This window comes from Schistosoma mansoni (assembly GCF_000237925.1).
Source record: "Schistosoma mansoni, WGS project CABG00000000 data, supercontig 0221, strain Puerto Rico, whole genome shotgun sequence".
In the NCBI taxonomy this organism is placed as follows: Eukaryota; Metazoa; Platyhelminthes; class Trematoda; order Strigeidida; family Schistosomatidae; genus Schistosoma; species Schistosoma mansoni.
Genome location: NW_017386087.1, coordinates 151,527 through 169,966, shown reverse-complemented (window position 1 = coordinate 169,966; position 18,440 = coordinate 151,527). Strand labels below are relative to the sequence as shown.

General features: G+C 39.8%; 2 protein-coding genes across 2 annotated transcripts; one reads left to right on the top strand and one right to left on the bottom strand.

Moving 5' to 3' along the window:
• Positions 1-1,633: 1,633 nt before the first annotated feature.
• Smp_168010 (hypothetical protein) lies at positions 1,634-2,050 on the bottom strand (the record flags this gene model as incomplete). Its single annotated transcript, XM_018792674.1, has 1 exon — positions 1,634-2,050. A coding segment is annotated over one exon (417 nt), but the record flags the coding sequence as incomplete, so codon positions are not given.
• A 13,634-nt stretch (positions 2,051-15,684) lies between these two features.
• On the top strand, positions 15,685-15,873 carry Smp_205070 (unnamed protein product; the record flags this gene model as incomplete). Its single annotated transcript, XM_018792673.1, has 1 exon — positions 15,685-15,873. The coding sequence occupies one exon, from the start codon at positions 15,685-15,687 to the stop codon at positions 15,871-15,873; it is 189 nt and encodes a 62-aa protein (XP_018644676.1).
• Between the last annotated feature and the right edge of the window lie 2,567 nt (positions 15,874-18,440).

The window sequence follows — 18,440 nt, the reverse complement described above, 5'->3', positions numbered from 1 at the left end:
TCTGTACAGGAGAAAAATTAACGAAAGTATGAAAACTCAACCAACCGATATATAAATGAGATATCACCAAAGAAAAATTAAGGATAGCTAAGCAAAGAAAATGCCTTTAAAGGGGTCATTTTCCTTAACTACGCTAGGGTTAAGTAATCATACACCACACCTACAATTCCGAAAATTTTTATATATTAAGTGGGTTTATGACAGCAGAGTTAATGAACAACAGATTATTCGATCATCTGAGAAGAACATCTTATTCAACTAAGGCTCCGAATCCTTTTCCCGAGCAATTAAATCATTCGGCAATCACGATATATTGTCTCCACTTAATGGGGAAGCTCTGGAAGAGATAGAAACTTTCACGTATCTGAGAAGCATCACCGATGAACAAGGAGGATCCGATGTAGACGTAAAGGCAAGGATTGGCTTAGCAAAGGCCGCACTGCTATAATCGAAAAACATATGGAAATCAAGACAACTGTCAACCAATATCAAAGTCAGAATCTTCAATACGAACGTCAAGACAGTCCTACTAAACGGAGCTGAAAATTGGAGAACTACTACAACCATCATCATCACAAAAGTACAAATACTTATGAACAATTGTCTACGCAAGTTGCTCAATGTCCGTTGACTGGATACTATCAGCAACAGCTCACTATGGGAGAGAACAAACCAGCTTCCAGCTGAAGAGGGAATTAGGAAAACACACCGGAAGTGGATAGGACATACATTGAGGAAATCACCAAACTGTATCGCGAAGCAAGCGCTAACTTGGAATCCTGAAGGGAAACTGAGAAGAGGAAGGCCAAAGAACACATTACACCGGGAAATAGAAGCAAATATGAAAAGGATGAATAACAACTAGAAATAACTGGAAAGGATTGTCAAAAGTTGGTTTCAAGTGGAAAATCGTTGGAAAATACAAAATACAGAAGAATTTTCTTTACTAGTGTAGTGGCAAATAACTCTCCAAAATATATAGTTCTGTAAGACTTCGACAATGATGCGGTCCTCATTAGTTCGACTGGACACATTTAGGTGAATGCGTTTGGTCACGCTTCCGCACCGGATCACGAGTGGGTATATTGTGCCGCGCATTGCTTGCAAAAATTAGCCAGCTTAGCTCAAGTGCTTCCCGATATATCGATAGCACATCCAAATATACCTTCGAACCACTTCACTTCTGTCTTTTGATTTGACTGGGTTGGTATACTTCGATTATAAAGGCGTTACGTGTAAAGGGGTTGTCAAACTCTGAATATCTGTGGCATCTTTACTAGTTTGGGAGCGTCCAATAATGAAATATCTACAGCCTTAACGGTAACCTAAGCCAAGATCTTTATGTCTCGTACAGAGTACGGAATATGTGACCAGAGGTTCAGCTTCAATCGATTTGAAGAAAGTAAAAAACTAATCAAACTCCAGCACCAAGTTGGATATGCTGAGCTGTAACTCACACCTATTTTTCAGGACTTGATGACTACATGGCAAGAGTATAAATACACTGTTACAAATTTCTAATTTCATCGATTCCTTAATTTTACTTATTAGGGACGAGAATTGCTTTTAAAAGTGAATTCTTCGTCCATAAATTACATGACTGAAAACGCTTAGTAATAATAAATTGACTGACTTACGCCTCAACCTCTCTTTCTCTCAAGTACCATTCACGATTTTCTAAACCTTCCAAAATTTTACGTCGTTTGGCAATTTGTACCACATTATTTGTAATATCTTTATACGGCTGTAGAGTTGCTTCAACTTCTTCTCTTTGTCTTGCACGCTCAATTCTTTCAACATCAAATAATCCGACTGGAAGTCCATATCCATAACTCAACGAGGTTAATTTCAATGTTTGAAGGTTTTCTCCTATATTGACAACATACGATGGAGAATATGGGTCAGTTTGCGCCTCCGAATCACGATATATTGTCTGTACACAACGCGATACATAGACAGGTGGTTTCGGCCTTAGATCTATTTGGGTAATATTTTGACTCTCTACTAAAGAGTCCAACGTAATATCCAGACTTTTCGGATCTCCTGAAGGCTAGTATATGAGGAAAATTGCATTGTGATAAATATTACTAAAATCGCATCAAAATAAATAAATAAACTTTAACCATCTAACCTGTCTCCTTGGAAAATGTGCTTTCACCGTTTGGATGTCATAAGAGCACTGTTTTGGGTGTCAGTATACAGCGAGGCTACATTTAAATCTTTCTAAAATGTGACTTGTACCGCTAAACACTTAAAGCATTGCAATATAATACCAAAGCACTTAAATCGATGACAAGATGGTGAATTCAATAGAGGGAATTCGGACACAAGTAAAACTAGAAAGTTTAAGGTCGACTAATGTTATTTGACCAATTATTACACTCGATGTAATACTGACTAGGATCCGTTACTGCTTGAATGGCTTAGCCGGGGCGCTTAAGTGAAAAAAATTTTCCCGTTTGCCTGAGAACTATTTACATGTTGCATACATGCATACAACACTTTATTAGTAAACTTGTACACTGAAGCAGTGAGACGTTAAACATTTAATACACTTACGTAGAACTGTGGCTTTTGGACTGGCAATCTCGAGAATGATATAAATCGTTGGTCAAATAATTCAAGCACTGTAGATTCATATTTGCTAAAATACTTCTATCAGTTGTTCAAATCAAGGATAAGAATTTCAGGTGAGTGGTCAGTGAAATAGGTATAAGTATTTTTAATAGTTGTCTACGCAGGATACTCAATATCCGTTGGCTGGATACCATCAGCAACAGCTCACTATGGGAGAGAACAAACCAGCTTCCAGTTGAAGAGGAAATTAGGAAAACACACCGGAAGTGGATAGGACATACATTGAGGAAATCACCAAACTGTATCGCGAAGCAAGCGCTAACTTGGAATCCTGAAGGGAAACGGAAAAGAGGAAGGCCGAAGAACACAACACTACGTCGGGAAATAGAGGCAGATGTGAAAAGGACGAATAGCAACTGGAAAGGACTGCCCAGGACAGGGTTGGATGGAGATTGCTGGTGGGTGGCCTATGCTCCTCCACGAAGGCTAACAGGCGCAAGTAAGTAAGTGAAGTAAAGTAGAGTAAAACAGAGCAAAGTAAGGAAGGTCAGTGAATGAGAACATTTTCTACACCAGATTTTGATTCATTCTGCTGTATAGTCGGAATGATCTTACCAAGCAACCGATTGTGTTGATGAACCAGCTGAAACAAATCGTTTAATCACTTTGCATTGTAATTTTAACTGGATTGGAGATGCATATTAGGCAAGGAATTCAAAAACTGTTGCCTTCTATTTTGCTACAGATTCAGATCGCCACCTGGTTGTGGGCAAGACGAAACTAAAGCTAAAAAACACTTGACAACCGGAGAAACGGCAGTACAAAGGTTCAATATAGCCTTCCTTCGGCTAACTAACAAACTCAACGAATTCAAGATAAATCTCAACAACAGATTCAAGCCTTAAGGGATCGACTGAAACAAGAAACTACGGAGGACAACTGGAAAGGGATCAAAGAAGCACTAAATTTAACGTATCAATGGATGTTATCCAGTGTTGTGCACCCACCAATGATAGCAACGACGACGATAACGATCAGTTTTACGAGAGGCTACGATCGATCATAGCGTAGTGCTCAGGAAAGAACCTGACCATCCTGATGGGAGACCTAAATGCCAAAGCCGGAATGGACAACATCGAGTATAGAGACATAATGGAACGACATGGACTGGGAGAAAGAAACGAAGACTGTAAGCGATTTGCGAACCTATGTGCATTCAACAATGATAGAGCCTCCCTTCGACATACTGACAAACTCAACGAATTAAGAATGGATCTCGACAACAGGTTTGACGCCTCAAAGAAGAAAAACTACTATGGGGGACAACTGGAAAGAGATCAAAGAAGCGCGAACTTCAACGTGTTAGGAGTTCCTGTTGAATAGTCAATTAAGTGGGACTCGTCACTATACATCAACTTCCTTGACTATGAGAAGGTGTTTGACAGCGTGGATAGGAGAACCTTGTGGAACTTTGTTCGACACTATGGTGTAACTCAGAAGATCGTCAACGTCATCCGAAATTCATACGACGGACTGCACTGCAAAGTCGTGCATGGAGGACAGTCGACAGACACATTCTGGGTGAGGACCATAGTCAGATGAGGCTACTTACTCTACCCCTTCATCTTTCTTCTGGTGGTCGACTGGATTATGAAGACCTCCACATCTGAGGGGAAGCACGGAATACAATGGACAGCTCGGAATCAGTCGGAAGATTTGGACTTCGCACATGACCTACCCCTTCTATCTCATACACACGAACAAATGCAGATGAAGACAATTAGTGTAGCTGCAGTCTCTGCAGCAGTAGGTCTCAACATAAACAAGAAAAAAAGTAAGATCCTCAAATGCTGCAACACGGAGAACAACCCAATCACACTTAATGCGGAAGCTCTGGAAGAGATAGAAACTTTCACGTATCTGAGAAGCATCACCGATGAACAAGGAGGATCCGATGTAGACGTAAAGGCAAGGATTGGCTTAGCAAAGGCCGCACTGCTATAATCGAAAAACATATGGAAATCAAGACAACTGTCAACCAATATCAAAGTCAGAATCTTCAATACGAACGTCAAGACAGTCCTACTAAACGGAGCTGAAAATTGGAGAACTACTACAACCATCATCATCACAAAAGTACAAATACTTATGAACAATTGTCTACGCAAGTTGCTCAATGTCCGTTGACTGGATACCATCAGCAACAGCTCACTATGGGAGAGAACAAACCAGCTTCCAGCTGAAGAGGAAATTAGGAAAACACACCGGAAGTGGATAGGACATACATTGAGGAAATCACCAAACTGTATCGCGAAGCAAGCGCTAACTTGGAATCCTGAAGGGAAACTGAGAAGAGGAAGGCCAAAGAACACATTACACCGGGAAATAGAAGCAAATATGAAAAGGATGAATCACATCTGGAGAGGATTGCCTAGGACAGAGTTCGATGAAGTAAGTTGGTGGGCCACCCAAGTGTATCCGTGAAGCGTAAAAAATGTGCAATTGTAACTAGGTATTTTTCATCCTAAATTTTCGTCACATTAACATTATTATTATTCATGCTTTCTGCTTCCATCGACTTCGTATAACTAAAAGCCAAATAATCAGAAGCATTACTTGATTTTATTCAACAACTGATGAGAATTTATTCTTATGACTTATGCACGAGATAAATAGTGGTAGTAGTAATAAATTCAAAGTGCTAACAGTTTTGGAAATTCATACTGTTAGCTTCTACAAAAGTTTTCTACTGTTGTAATCTTTTCTTTTACACAAAAGCGCGTGTTGTTAGGCATTTTTATACATCACGAATGATCGTTAAATGCTCAAATAACAATTATCGTTTGTTTAAAACATTTAGAACTAACAGAAGCTGAATTACTCATGTTTTTAAAGACTATTACGTACACATGTTTATTTGTTTTAAATGGGAGATGAACCGGATTCCTGGCATGAAAACCAACACAATAGCATGCACACAGTACGCTTCTTCGAATAATGAAGAGAAAATGTCTGCACTCGCAAGAGACAGGATAAACAAAGATCTGGAGCCAAGGTAGATATTCTTTGGGAATAAAGTGGTATATCTGATCACCACATATTAAAACGTTGATTTATTGTGAATTTATCCTTCGCACGCTTCTCCGTAAGAGGAGAAGAATGTGGGAAAGATTTAGGTTACTGGATACTAATGAGACTAAATCTCAATATCGAAAGGCTTAAAGAACTTACGCCTCGACCCTCCGTAAGTCTAGAAGTTTGTACAAATAAAAAATCGTTGAGGAATCTACAGAATGCCCTAAACGCTTGTATCTGTACATAAATCAAAGGGCTAAAGGAAGAGGAAATATTCCAGCACTATGTGGAGACAGTAATGCTTCATCATTAGTAAAAGGTGTGGCGCCTATATATCTGGTGTCCCATTGTACCAATATTTGTGTACAAATAAATAAATTAGTAAAGGACGACCATGGTAAAGCTCAAGCATTGTCAAACTGCTATGGCAATTTATATACCGTTTAACACCCTTCCCGTCAGTACACACGAATCCACCACACACACACACACTGGACAACGTGACCATTAAAAAACTCGTTCTCTTTGGTCTGTTAAATAAGCTTGATATAAGTAAGTATACGGGACCTGATGAACCGCGTCCTAGGTTACTAAAAAAACTAGCTAATTCCTTTGCGAACCCCTTGAGTATATGTTTTAATCTATACATAGTCCCGGGTTAATTACCAAAAGATTGGAAGAAAGCCATAGTAAGTCCTGTCTTCAAAACACGTACGAAACATAAACCTGAGAACTAACAGCCCGTTAGCCTAACAAGCTCGGTTGCTGAAATTTCAGAAAAGATTATTCGGAAGGAGCTGCTTAAGTATCGCGATGAGGATAATCCTTTCAGAAATGCAGCATGGCTTGAGAATAGGTTATTCATGTCCCACTAAATTATTAGTGGCTCGTGAAAGCTAGTGCTCTTTCAAAGACAAAAAGTTAACTATAGACGTAGTCTACATTGACTTCAAAAAAGCTTTTGACAAAGTTCAGCACAACCGACTGTTATATAAGTTAAGAAATGTTGGGGTTGGAGGCGATCTATTAATGTGGATAAAATACTACATAGTTGGACGCCAACAAAGAGTACAAGTGAACTCGAAGTTGTCTAGCTGGGAAACTATGCTTAGCGGAGTGCCTCAGGGTACAGTTTTGGAGAGTGTTATTCCTCTTGTATGTAAATAACCTTCATCGTCTCCTATCATAATCGGTGTTGCTATATGTTGACGATGTCAAGATATAGAGAGTGACAAAAAGTAAAGGTTATGGGTTAGAGCTTCAAAATGACCTGGAGAAATTATCTGAATAGTCTCAAATTTGGCAGTTGCCGATGAACACTACCAACTGCATTGTGATGCATATTGGTCGTCAAGGTACAGATACATACATGATGAATAACATCGAGCTACCTGTTGTCCAGACACACAATGACTTAAGAGTCATCGTTAGCCGAGACTAGAAACTACTGTACATTGCCTCGCAATAGTCACCAAAGGCTTTAGAACCTTATGGTGAATATGTAGGGTCTATAGCCATGTTGACGCTAAGAATTTTTTGGCTTTGAATACAGTATTCGTGCGTCCTAAACTTGAGTACTGCATACAAGCGGCTAGCCTCTGCTTGAAAAGGTTCAGAAAACAGCAACTAAACTGATTTCCGGTATAGCGAAGCTCCTGTATGATGTTCGACTGGCTAAACTAAACCTTTTTCCATTGTCGTATCGAACTAGAGGTGACTTGATTATGGTTTTCAAATTAATAAGTGATAAATTTGCATCTGATATGCCCTCACTTTTCTTGTCTTCCAAAACAAAGAATTTACGAGGACGCTTCTCAAAAGTTCACAAGCCCAGAACAAATTAACTGTCAGCTGACTTTTGACTTTCCTGTAGAATCATCAACGAGTGAGATTCATTACCTCAACACGTGGTTGAAGCTCAATCTGTCGACTCTCTCAAAATAAAAGTTGGATCAACTGAGAGACCATCACTGCCAAAACTGGCACAGGCCATATAGCCTACTATCCTTTCCAAACTGAAGCTGCTCTTTTACTTATTTTAAAATGACCTTGAAAAGGCCCACCTACTAATTGGGATCAAACGAAGGTTAGAAAGCAGTGAGGAATTATAATTATGATTTACAGTTGATGGTAGGGTTAGGAATTCGATTTACGGTTTTCATCAGGAACTTGAATCAGCTATAATACCGAAATAGTATCCATCCAAATGAGTGGATGAAATTCTCGCTAAAATACAAGACCTGCTATCTTAAATCTGATTAGTTCGTCCATGAATTATAGTCTCGCCGTTGTATCTTTTAAAGACTAAAAATATCAGTCAATTATGAGGTTACTCAGCCTTCTCAAAAACCTGTCCTATTCATTTATTCATTGCTAATAACATGACGTTGAATGGCGTTGTTTGGTGTTCTAAAGGTATAGTCATCAAAATTTTTGATTGGTTCATAAGGTAACACTTGTGACTACTCATCTAGCAAGTTGTTGTTTTGATACAGTTTTTGAAAGTACAGATCACATATCAAACGATATCAGATAAAAAGTGCACCATGTACGTATATTGACAATTATATAAGCAATTGATAAACATGATCGTACTCAACTCACATATGGACAAAGAGATAATGTGTGATGGGTGAAATATTTCGACCGATTCATACCCTCAAACACATGGCCAATCATTGGACCTTTGTCTTTTCTAAGCTGACTTCCTTGAGAGTTAAAGGATTCAAATTCTTACATTTGGATTAACTTTTTGCACACATCTACATGGTGGAAATATCTAGACACGAACATAGGAACGGGATCACTTGGGTTAAGACGCCATACATAAGGACGATATATAGGTATTTCACTGAACAAATTCTGAAAGGAGAACAACTTTTGCATTTTCGATATGCCTGAATGATCTTTAGATGCAATCCTTTCATGGTCAGCTGCACTTGAAAGGCTGTATAATGGATCTACGAAAGGATACCAAATAAATTTGTTGCAACGGTTACCATAAAGATAATCATGTTTTCTTTCTTTAATCGTCATTCGCTCATTAGGAAGCAACATCTTTTATTTGACTGGAACATCCGCGTTTATAATCATGTTGATATGGTTACAATACAGTTAAACGAACAGTGTATTTCAAATTCACTTGTGTTACTGTTCACTAGCCAGATTAGAGCAAACGCTTCTCGATATATTGATAACGTACCAAATATATCTTTCCTACCTCTTCTCGTCTGACTTCTGATTTCCATTGGTCGGGGAAAAGCTTCGTATATAGGTGCTACCGGTAGCAGATTGTAAAATCAGAATACTAGTCGTATCTTCAGTGGTGGAACCGACGAGATCTGGTACATCAAGCCAATAAACTGTGAGTCTGTTCCTTTTTGGAATATCATCATCCTTTTTTTTTCTTTATTTGATTTATATATATTGTGATATACCTTTTTTTCGCATATATTTTAACTATATATTTCTCGTTCTAATAATACTATGACGGAACAGTCACCTAAGGTTTCTAAATTGAAATCTATTCCCCTAGCTTCGATTCAGTTAACGCCTTTTTGGCCTGACAATATGGAGTCCCGGTTCTGCTACACAGAAGCAGACTTTTGCGGGCACGGAATCACGGACTCGCGCACGCGATTCCTCGCGGTAGTTAAGGCGTTACCGCGCGAATTTAACACGTACGTAGCACCTAGTATGTTTACTAGTGATGACGAAACTCTCAAACGGTCGTTTCTAAGACGCGGAGATCTAACCGATCGACAACAGTTAGATCAGCTACTTAACAATATCGACCTGCAACATGGTTCCGCGACGGACATGTTGTTAAGGATGAGAGAAGTCATAGGTCAAGGAACGTTCGACGATGGCCTATTCAAAGAACTTTTCTTATCCAAACTCCCAAAACAGGTGCAGGCGGTTCTCGTCTCGTTCCGAAACAACGCCGTAGACGAACTAGCCACATCTGCCGATCGAATATTAGAAATAACGGAATCGACTAGCGCCGAGGTTTTTTCCGTCAAGGAGAAACCTCAATCGACCCCAACTGACATAGCTGAACTATGTCACACGCTTACATGATATCCTAAACTTCGTAATGACCGTAGTCGGTCAAAAACCCTCCGTAGAAGTGTCTCACGTAGGCGATCTGTCTCTCGACCATGAAAGACAGATAGTCCCGACTGATGCTGGTATCATAACCAGTACGGTAAGTTTTCCAGAAATTGCAGGAAACCCTGCAATTATCCGAGCTCCAAATCCACCGACACGAATAAGACTTCGGGAAACTTCCAAGCCAACACGCGTTAACAGCAACCGTAGCCGGCGAACACAGCCGTCTGTTATACGTCACAGGTGTGACTACGAAAGTTCGCTACCTCGTCGACACTGGCGCAGAAGTTAGCGTTCTTCCAGCAAATCCCGACGACAGACTTCGCGAGTCTGTTTTAAGTTTACAGGCGGCAAACGGAAAGCCGATCGCTACTTACGGTAAAAGGTACGTCTACCTTAACGTGGGTTTACGCAAACCCATACACTGGATTTTCGTTGTTGCAGATGTCTCTATGCCAATCATTGGTATAGACCTGTTACAACACCACAATCTACTCATCGACACACGCTCACGAAGGTTAATAGACGGAAACACTAAGTTATCCGTTTGCGTAACTCCTTGTTCTGGTTGCAGATTATCCCCAGTCACAATTAAGCACGCCATAGACCCCCCATATCAATCATTACTCGACATATACTCCGGGATATATCAACCGCAACCGAAATTGTCTTGTGTAATCAGCAATGTTACACATCACATCTCGACTACAGGACCACCTGTATCCTCAAAAGCACGACGACTGGCTCCCGAAAAGCTTAGGTTAGCTAAAAACGAATTCGACCACATGATAGACTTAGGGATAATTCGACCACCAAATAGCCCTTGGTCATCTCCTTTGCACATGGTCCCTAAAAAGGACAGCAACGATTGGCGTTCAACTGGTGATTATCGGCGTCTGAATGCTTAAACCATTCCCGATCGTTACCCGTTGCCTCACATTCATGATTTGACGGCTACCTTGAAAGGTGCAACTGTCTTTTCGAAAATCGACTTGATTAAGGCTTACAATCAAATACCTATGGCAACCGAGGACATTCCAAAAACCGCCATCATTACTCCTTTCGGCCTTTACGAATTTTCACGAATGCCTTTCGGCCTAAGAAAGGCGGCTCAAACCTTCCAAAGGTTTATAGACGACGTCTTCCGAGGTCTCAACTTCGTACATGCGCATGTTGATGACTGCCTCATAGCAAGTCCGGACAGAGAATCACATCTCCAGCATCTGGACATTGTTTTCGATCGACTCCAAAGGCATGGCATTACTGTCAACATTCAGAAATGCCAAATTGGAACAAACTCTTTAGACTTCTTAGGACACACCATTGATGCCCAAGGCATCCGACCCCTTAGGAGCAAAGTGGCGGCCATTCTGGATTACCCAGAACCGACCACGATCAAGCACTTACGAACTTTTAACGGACTCGTAAGTTTCTATAGACGGTTCATACCTAAATGCGCGTCCCTTATGAAACCGTTAACTGATCAGCTTCGTGGAAATGCGAAATCAATTAGTTTAGACGACATAGCCCGTAAAGCATTCTCCACAGCTAAGGAACACATCGCTAAAGCAACCCTGTTTGCTCATCAGGACACTCAAGAGCTCATTAGTATAGCCGTAGACGCATCCGACTCAGCAATCGGAGCAGTCTTACAACAATGGGTTAACAACTCGTGGCAACCTCTAGGATTTTTCTCGAGACGGTTGTTAGACGCGGAATCTAGGTACAGCACGTTCGGTAGGGAACTCCTAGCTATGTATTGTGCTGTACGGCATTTTAAACATTCTATCGAAGGAAGAGAATCCACGCTTTTTACCGATCACAAACCTCTTACCTTCTCTTTAAATTCATCTTCAGACAAGTACTCACCGCGAGAGTCTCGACAACTCGAATACATTTCGCAGTTTACTTCAGACACACAACATATTTCTGGAGCAAACAATGTAGTTGCAGACGCTTTGTCTCGAATAAGTTCCTTGAACAGTTTCCAAGGAATCGACCTTCTTAAACTCGTTCAGCTTCAAAAAGAAAACACTGATCTTCAGCATGAGTTATCCTCGACAACTCTTAAACTACTTGTTAAGCAGATGGGAACAGGTAAGGAAACCTTACTTTGCGACACATCTACAGGTAGGGATCGTCCAATTGTACCAAAACATTATCGCCGCAACGTCTTCAATACGTTGCACAATCTTTCTCATCCAGGTGCTCGTGCAACAGTCAAACTTATAGCCGAACGCTTTTGCTGGCCTGGCATGAATAAAGACGTGAGGGAGTGGGCACGCTCCTGTGTTAGCTGTCAGAAAGCTAAGGTCGTAAGACACAACAAATGTCCCTTAGGTTCTTTCAAAACCCCTGACGCTCGTTTCGACCACGTCCATCTAGATTTGGTAGGACCCTTACCCGACTCGAACGGATACTCATATCTCCTAACATGCGTAGACCGTTTTACTCGATGGCCAGAAGCAGTACCGATTAAGGACATTACTGCTGAAACAGTGGCTCACGCTTTCGTCGAACGATGGGTAGCAAATTTCGGCTGCCCTTCAACCATCACTACAGACTGCGGACGCCAGTTCGAGTCTGGACTTTTCCGTTGTCTGACCACACTATTAGGAATCACTCGCTTCCGAACGACCGCCTACCACCCACAAGCAAACGGGTTGGTAGAACGTTTTCATCGACAACTAAAAGCCTCATTATCAGCTTCAAACGTTTCACAGTGGACAGACGCTCTTCTACTCATCTTGCTAGGTATCCGCAATGCAGTGAAAGCTGACATTGGATACACGGCATCTCAACTCGTTTACGGAACGACACTTTGACTCCCAGGAGAATTCGTAGATCCTTCAGCTTCTTCATTGAACATGGATCTAAACTCTTACACGAGTAGGCTTACAAACGCTATGCATTCAGTTAAACCTGCTCACACTCGATCTCAGTCAACTGATGTTTTCATTCAACCTGACTTACGACATAGTACACACGTCTTCGTTCGTCGAGACTCACATCGACGACCCCTCGAATCAGCATACGAAGGACCCTTCAAAGTTCTTCAACGTGAACATAAGTACAATGTAGTAGATAAGAACGGCATTAACGATAGCATCAGTATCGATCGCCTAAAAGCAGCGTACTTAGAAGGAAAACCAAGCTACGTCGATTTTCCTTCAGTACATTCGAACGACACGGCTTCTACACCTGTAGTACCCCACACAACAACCGACACACACCTTGATACTTCGTCAACGTCGAAAGATAAACTTAAGACAACGCGTCCTGGAAGAAGAGTGAGATTTCCAGAACATCTAAACGACTATTGCACGTAGGACACAAACTTTATCTCGAATTCCCTTTGCATCATTTATTATAAAAAAAAGAATTATTTTAATATGCTTATTTTTAAATATTTATTTCAAAAAAACAATTTTTTACTTATGAGCGTATATGTATTCTTTTAAAGAAAATTTTTTCTTTTTACAATCGCTTCTACGCTGTCGCAAGTGTATTAGTTTATTTATTCATTTTTTTCCCGCTCATCTGTCCTTACGCAAGTACGAGTGTATTTTCGACATGCATTCACACGTTCTATTTTTTCTCTTTTCCAGGACTAGAAATAAGTCATATAGTGCTACTACGCCTGCAAGGCTGAGTCATGCCACCCGATTGGATTTGATTGAATTCCTTTCCTCCCGTCTTATTATTCGTTGAGTTTGTCGCCGCGTTAAGTGCGGAACATTTGTTTTTTCAGTCCTCTCGCGACCAGCTTTGAGGGTTGGGGGTTAGGGCCCAATACCACTACACTACCCTCCCACCAGAATCAACTTGATGTTCGTTCGATAACAAATTGAGTGGTAATGTCGCGCACCAGATCACGAGTGAGAACGCCATGTTCCACTTCTCCTGCGATCACTAGCCAGTTTAGATCAGTCACTTCTCGATACTTCAATAGTCTATCAAATATATCTTCCAACCTCCTCGTTTCTGACTTTTGATTTCACTGAGGGGGCGCGATTCGATTATAGAACGTGTTACTGGTAAAGTGTTGTCAAACTACAATACCTGTGGTATCTTCAATTTCACAGCTGACATTACCACAGCCATTAGTTAGATTGCTTTATAGGGAGACACTTGTGTATACACAAGAAGTATTAACCTTCAAGTTACTATCACGTCCATCACGTTAGGCGCAACAGGTTATCTTCACTATTTATACTGTATAGTACTGAATATCTGAAATCGTACCGTTAAATCAAGAAGCCATCGCCAAAAAAACAATTGGTTCTAACAAGTTCATTAGAATAGATATTAAGATAGTTGTCTTAATACAAACTAGACTTAACTCCTTTTGGCACGAGTTTTACAATTTAGTAAGTTTCTGAAACAAACAGTAACAAAAGTGAATTTGAAATACACTGTTCGTTTAACTGTATTGTAACCATATCAACATGATTATAAACGCGGATGTTCCAGTCAAATAAAAGATGTTGCTTCCTAATGAGCGAATGACGATTAAAGAAAGAAAACATGATTATCTTTATGGTAACCGTTGCAACAAATTTATTTGGTATCCTTTCGTAGATCCATTATACAGCCTTTCAAGTGCAGCTGACCATGAAAGGATTGCATCTAAAGATCATTCAGGCATATCGAAAATGCAAAAGTTGTTCTCCTTTCAGAATTTGTTCAGTGAAATACCTATATATCGTCCTTATGTATGGCGTCTTAACCCAAGTGATCCCGTTCCTATGTTCGTGTCTAGATATTTCCACCATGTAGATGTGTGCAAAAAGTTAATCCAAATGTAAGAATTTGAATCCTTTAACTCTCAAGGAAGTCAGCTTAGAAAAGACAAAGGTCCAATGATTGGCCATGTGTTTGAGGGTATGAATCGGTCGAAATATTTCACCCATCACACATTGTCTCTTTGTCCATATGTGAGTTGAGTACGATCATGTTGTAGCTGTTGTGGAGATATGACCGACAAGCTTATTTTGTAAATAGTTTTTAATATTATTTGTATTTGTTTTGTCAATTTTTCACTGTATGTACATTCATCATTAAATGACTGTACATGTTGTTTTAGTCAATGACCTTGAAGACACTTTCCGTTGTGATTCCAACATAGCGTGACATCTTCTTTCTGGCTATCAAATACATTAATACTCACACATCCCTCGTTCTGTTTTCATTCGAAATTGAGTTAACTTAGTTCTAAAACAAATATTATTTACATTCATAGACTGAGAAAGAGAATACATCATATCTTACTTTGGATTACAATACTGGGGAGATCATCGATACGTTTGGAATTACTAAGCATCTATAATTGTGGATTTATTGTACCAGACCAAAGTCGAACACGCATCATTTCGGGTGAACTTAAGTAAAGTCCCATTATTTATTGTATTCGTAACATTTAACTTGTATATATTAATATTACTATTGGTTGTTATTAACTTTCAGTTTCAGTTTCAGTTTGGAAAAGACAGAAGGCTTGATGGCCTGTGTTAGTCCTGGCAATGATCGTCTCTCAGCTGATTATTTGAATTCATGACTACTATCACGAAAAGTAATACTGATTAGAAGATATTGGATATCAATTATAAGCGACAAAAAAAAGAACTATGTACATATCCTTTAAAGTCAGTGAAAACTACTGAGTCTTTCAAAGTTCTCTATTTTACATATAGATATACATTACTTTATACTATAAAGTGAATGATCAAGATAACTTTGGAACTATAAAATCAATAAACTTAAAGATGATAGCTAAAAGTGTATGGAATGAATTTGGTAAATATTTTGCTGTTATATCCCGAAGAGAATTATGGGTGGTACCTTTTGGATCAATACTGTGTGTATTTTTTTATTGTATAATTGTTAAGTAACTAAACTATTCATATTCATGTTTATTTTATTATGACCTTTATTTTGACCTATGGACTACTATTATGCGACTTATCATTCCTGAGTTATGTCTTGTCTACCAATTACTATATCCCTTATTCACAGCCACATTTGCCTGAATCTTGTACAAATGTTATTTTCTATTTTATGGTACGATGTGGTCAGTTTGTTTGGTATATAAACTCAGTATGCTTGAAATAAATGATTCACATTGTAGAGGTTGTTCTGGACTAAAATGGCTGGGCTAGGCAGAAAGTAGGACCGGTAAGTACTCTAGACTGCTCGTAAGGGTTTCGTGCGTCATTGGTCCGATCGATAAGTCACTGCTCTCCAATTGGTGGAATCATTACGTCGTAAATTAATCGGGGCAAAAATCACAATATGTAACAATTGGTGTTCACAGGTTATAAAAGTTGCCCATATCGTAAGTGCTGAAAATCCTATTCTTCAATTCATCTAGTATCATAGATGAGTGCTTTGGAGCAATAAAGGAGAACAATATAAAAGCTCCATTTAATGCTAATTTGATAAACATATCTCTTTATTAAACAAAACAAAAAATAATCTAGTTATGAAATTATGGAAGCTGTATTTGAAAAAATTAAACAGTTGTCAAGAGAGTCAGTCAGCTATAACGTAGGACTAGGCACATTTATGTTTCACTCCAAGTTGTCAAGAGAGCAATCATGTGGTCAAGGAACATGCTAGTCAGTCACATAATTTAGTTACAATCCGTTTTTCCAGCGTTATTATTATTATCATCAGGTATTCTTGTAAAAACAATAGACGTGCAACAAAACGATTTATATGAATTCGCGTATTCACAAATTATATAGCTACAGTTACAGAAACAGTATGATTATTAACTTTGTTGATATCTTTGGCATTTATATATTGTCTGGTCCGCCACAATTAATTGGTGAGCCTCGATTAATTTTTATAGACATTTACTATATATAGCTACATAATTTATTATTATTATTAATTGGCACGACACTATTTTTTTGTTTTTGACATTATGGACTCCCCTAATAAACTTATCGATATTGATAGCCCATTAACCAACCCCTTTCATTCATCACAGCCAGAAGATAATGTTTTAAACTCAATCAACGCTATTTCTGAACTAAGATTACCGACATACGGTGTTAATAATCCCAGGATCTGGTTTGCACAGGTTGAGGCATTATTTTTGGCGAGTGGTATACGTTCACAGGCGACTAAATATGCCTACATCGTCGGTGCACTACCTATAGATGTAGCAACGGAAGTCGGTGACCTGATAGATAACGTACCAGAAACGGACCCCTATGACAAAATAAAAGCCGCAGTAATCCACCGTACTTCTCAGTCTGATGAAAAACGCTTACAGCAACTACTCACCGCATGCGAGTTAGGGGACAAAAGACCCTCACAGTTGCTTAGACATATGAGACAACTAGCAGGCTCATACAAGTTAGACGAAGCATTACTTAAGCAGATGTGGTTACAAAGGTTACCATATAACGTCAGACAAATCCTCAGCATATCAGGAGCCTCTGTCAGTCTTGATGATTTAGCAGACATGGTCGATAAGATGATAGAAATATATCCCGATAGTCGCGGCGTTAGCGCGATATAATCCTCAAATAGAGAGAACATGAGCGACGCACTCAACATCCAACAACAAATAACACTGTTAACACAGCAGCTAGCATCACTGCAGGCGACTGTTTCTACCATCCATTCTCGATCTCCCAGATCTACGTCCAGAAGGAGATCAGTATCCAGACATCGTCTTAGGTCACCTAAGCGGGCAACCGGAATTTGTTGGTATCATTCGAATTATGGTGAGAAAGCACGTTGTTGCACAAAACCGTGCAACTTTAAGACAAACAACCCAATCTATCAGGGAAACGAAGTGGCCAGACAGTAACGGCGGCAGCTGCTACTGGCCAACATGTTAGCCGCCTATTTCACGTCAGGGATCGCATTTCTGGCTCGGACTTTTTAGTCGATACTGGAGCAGAAATCAGCATCATCCCACTCCATCTCTCCCTCAGACAACAGACAACAAGCACTAAACTCTCCCTAATAGCGGCTAACGAATCAGTTATCAAAACTTACGGAGAGCAATCTCTTATATTAGACCTCGGGCTCCGCAGAAGATTCACATGGGTATTCATAGTTGCTCAAGTCAAACGACCCATTCTCGGGGCTGATTTTCTTAGTGCGTACAACCTGTTAGTAGATATGACCAACAAGAGACTAATTGACGTAAACACACGTTTACAGGTAAATGTTACACTCTCCAATGACAACGAGATCCATGGTGTTCGAATAATGAAACCTGTGAACAACATCTTCAACGACATTCTAACAGAATACCAGTGCATTACGAAATCAGATTACCAAAAGGAAGGTAACCCACAGCTGGTGCAACACCATATCACTACCACCGGACCACCCACTCGCGCCAGGGCGAGAAGACTCCCTCCAAACAAGTTGCAGTTCGCTAAGAGAGAATTCGAACATATGATGCAACTTGGAATAATCAGACAATCCAACAGTCCTTGGGCCTCGCCGCTACATATGGTCCCCAAGAAAGATCAGGACTGGCGCCCATGTGGAGATTATCGCCGATTGAATAACCAGACTACACCAGATCGGTATCCGATCCCTCATCTGCATGATTTTTCGTTAAGTCTACACGGAAAACAGATTTTTTCAAGTTAGATCTCGTCCGAGCATACCATCAAATACCGATGGCACCTGAGGATATCGAAAAA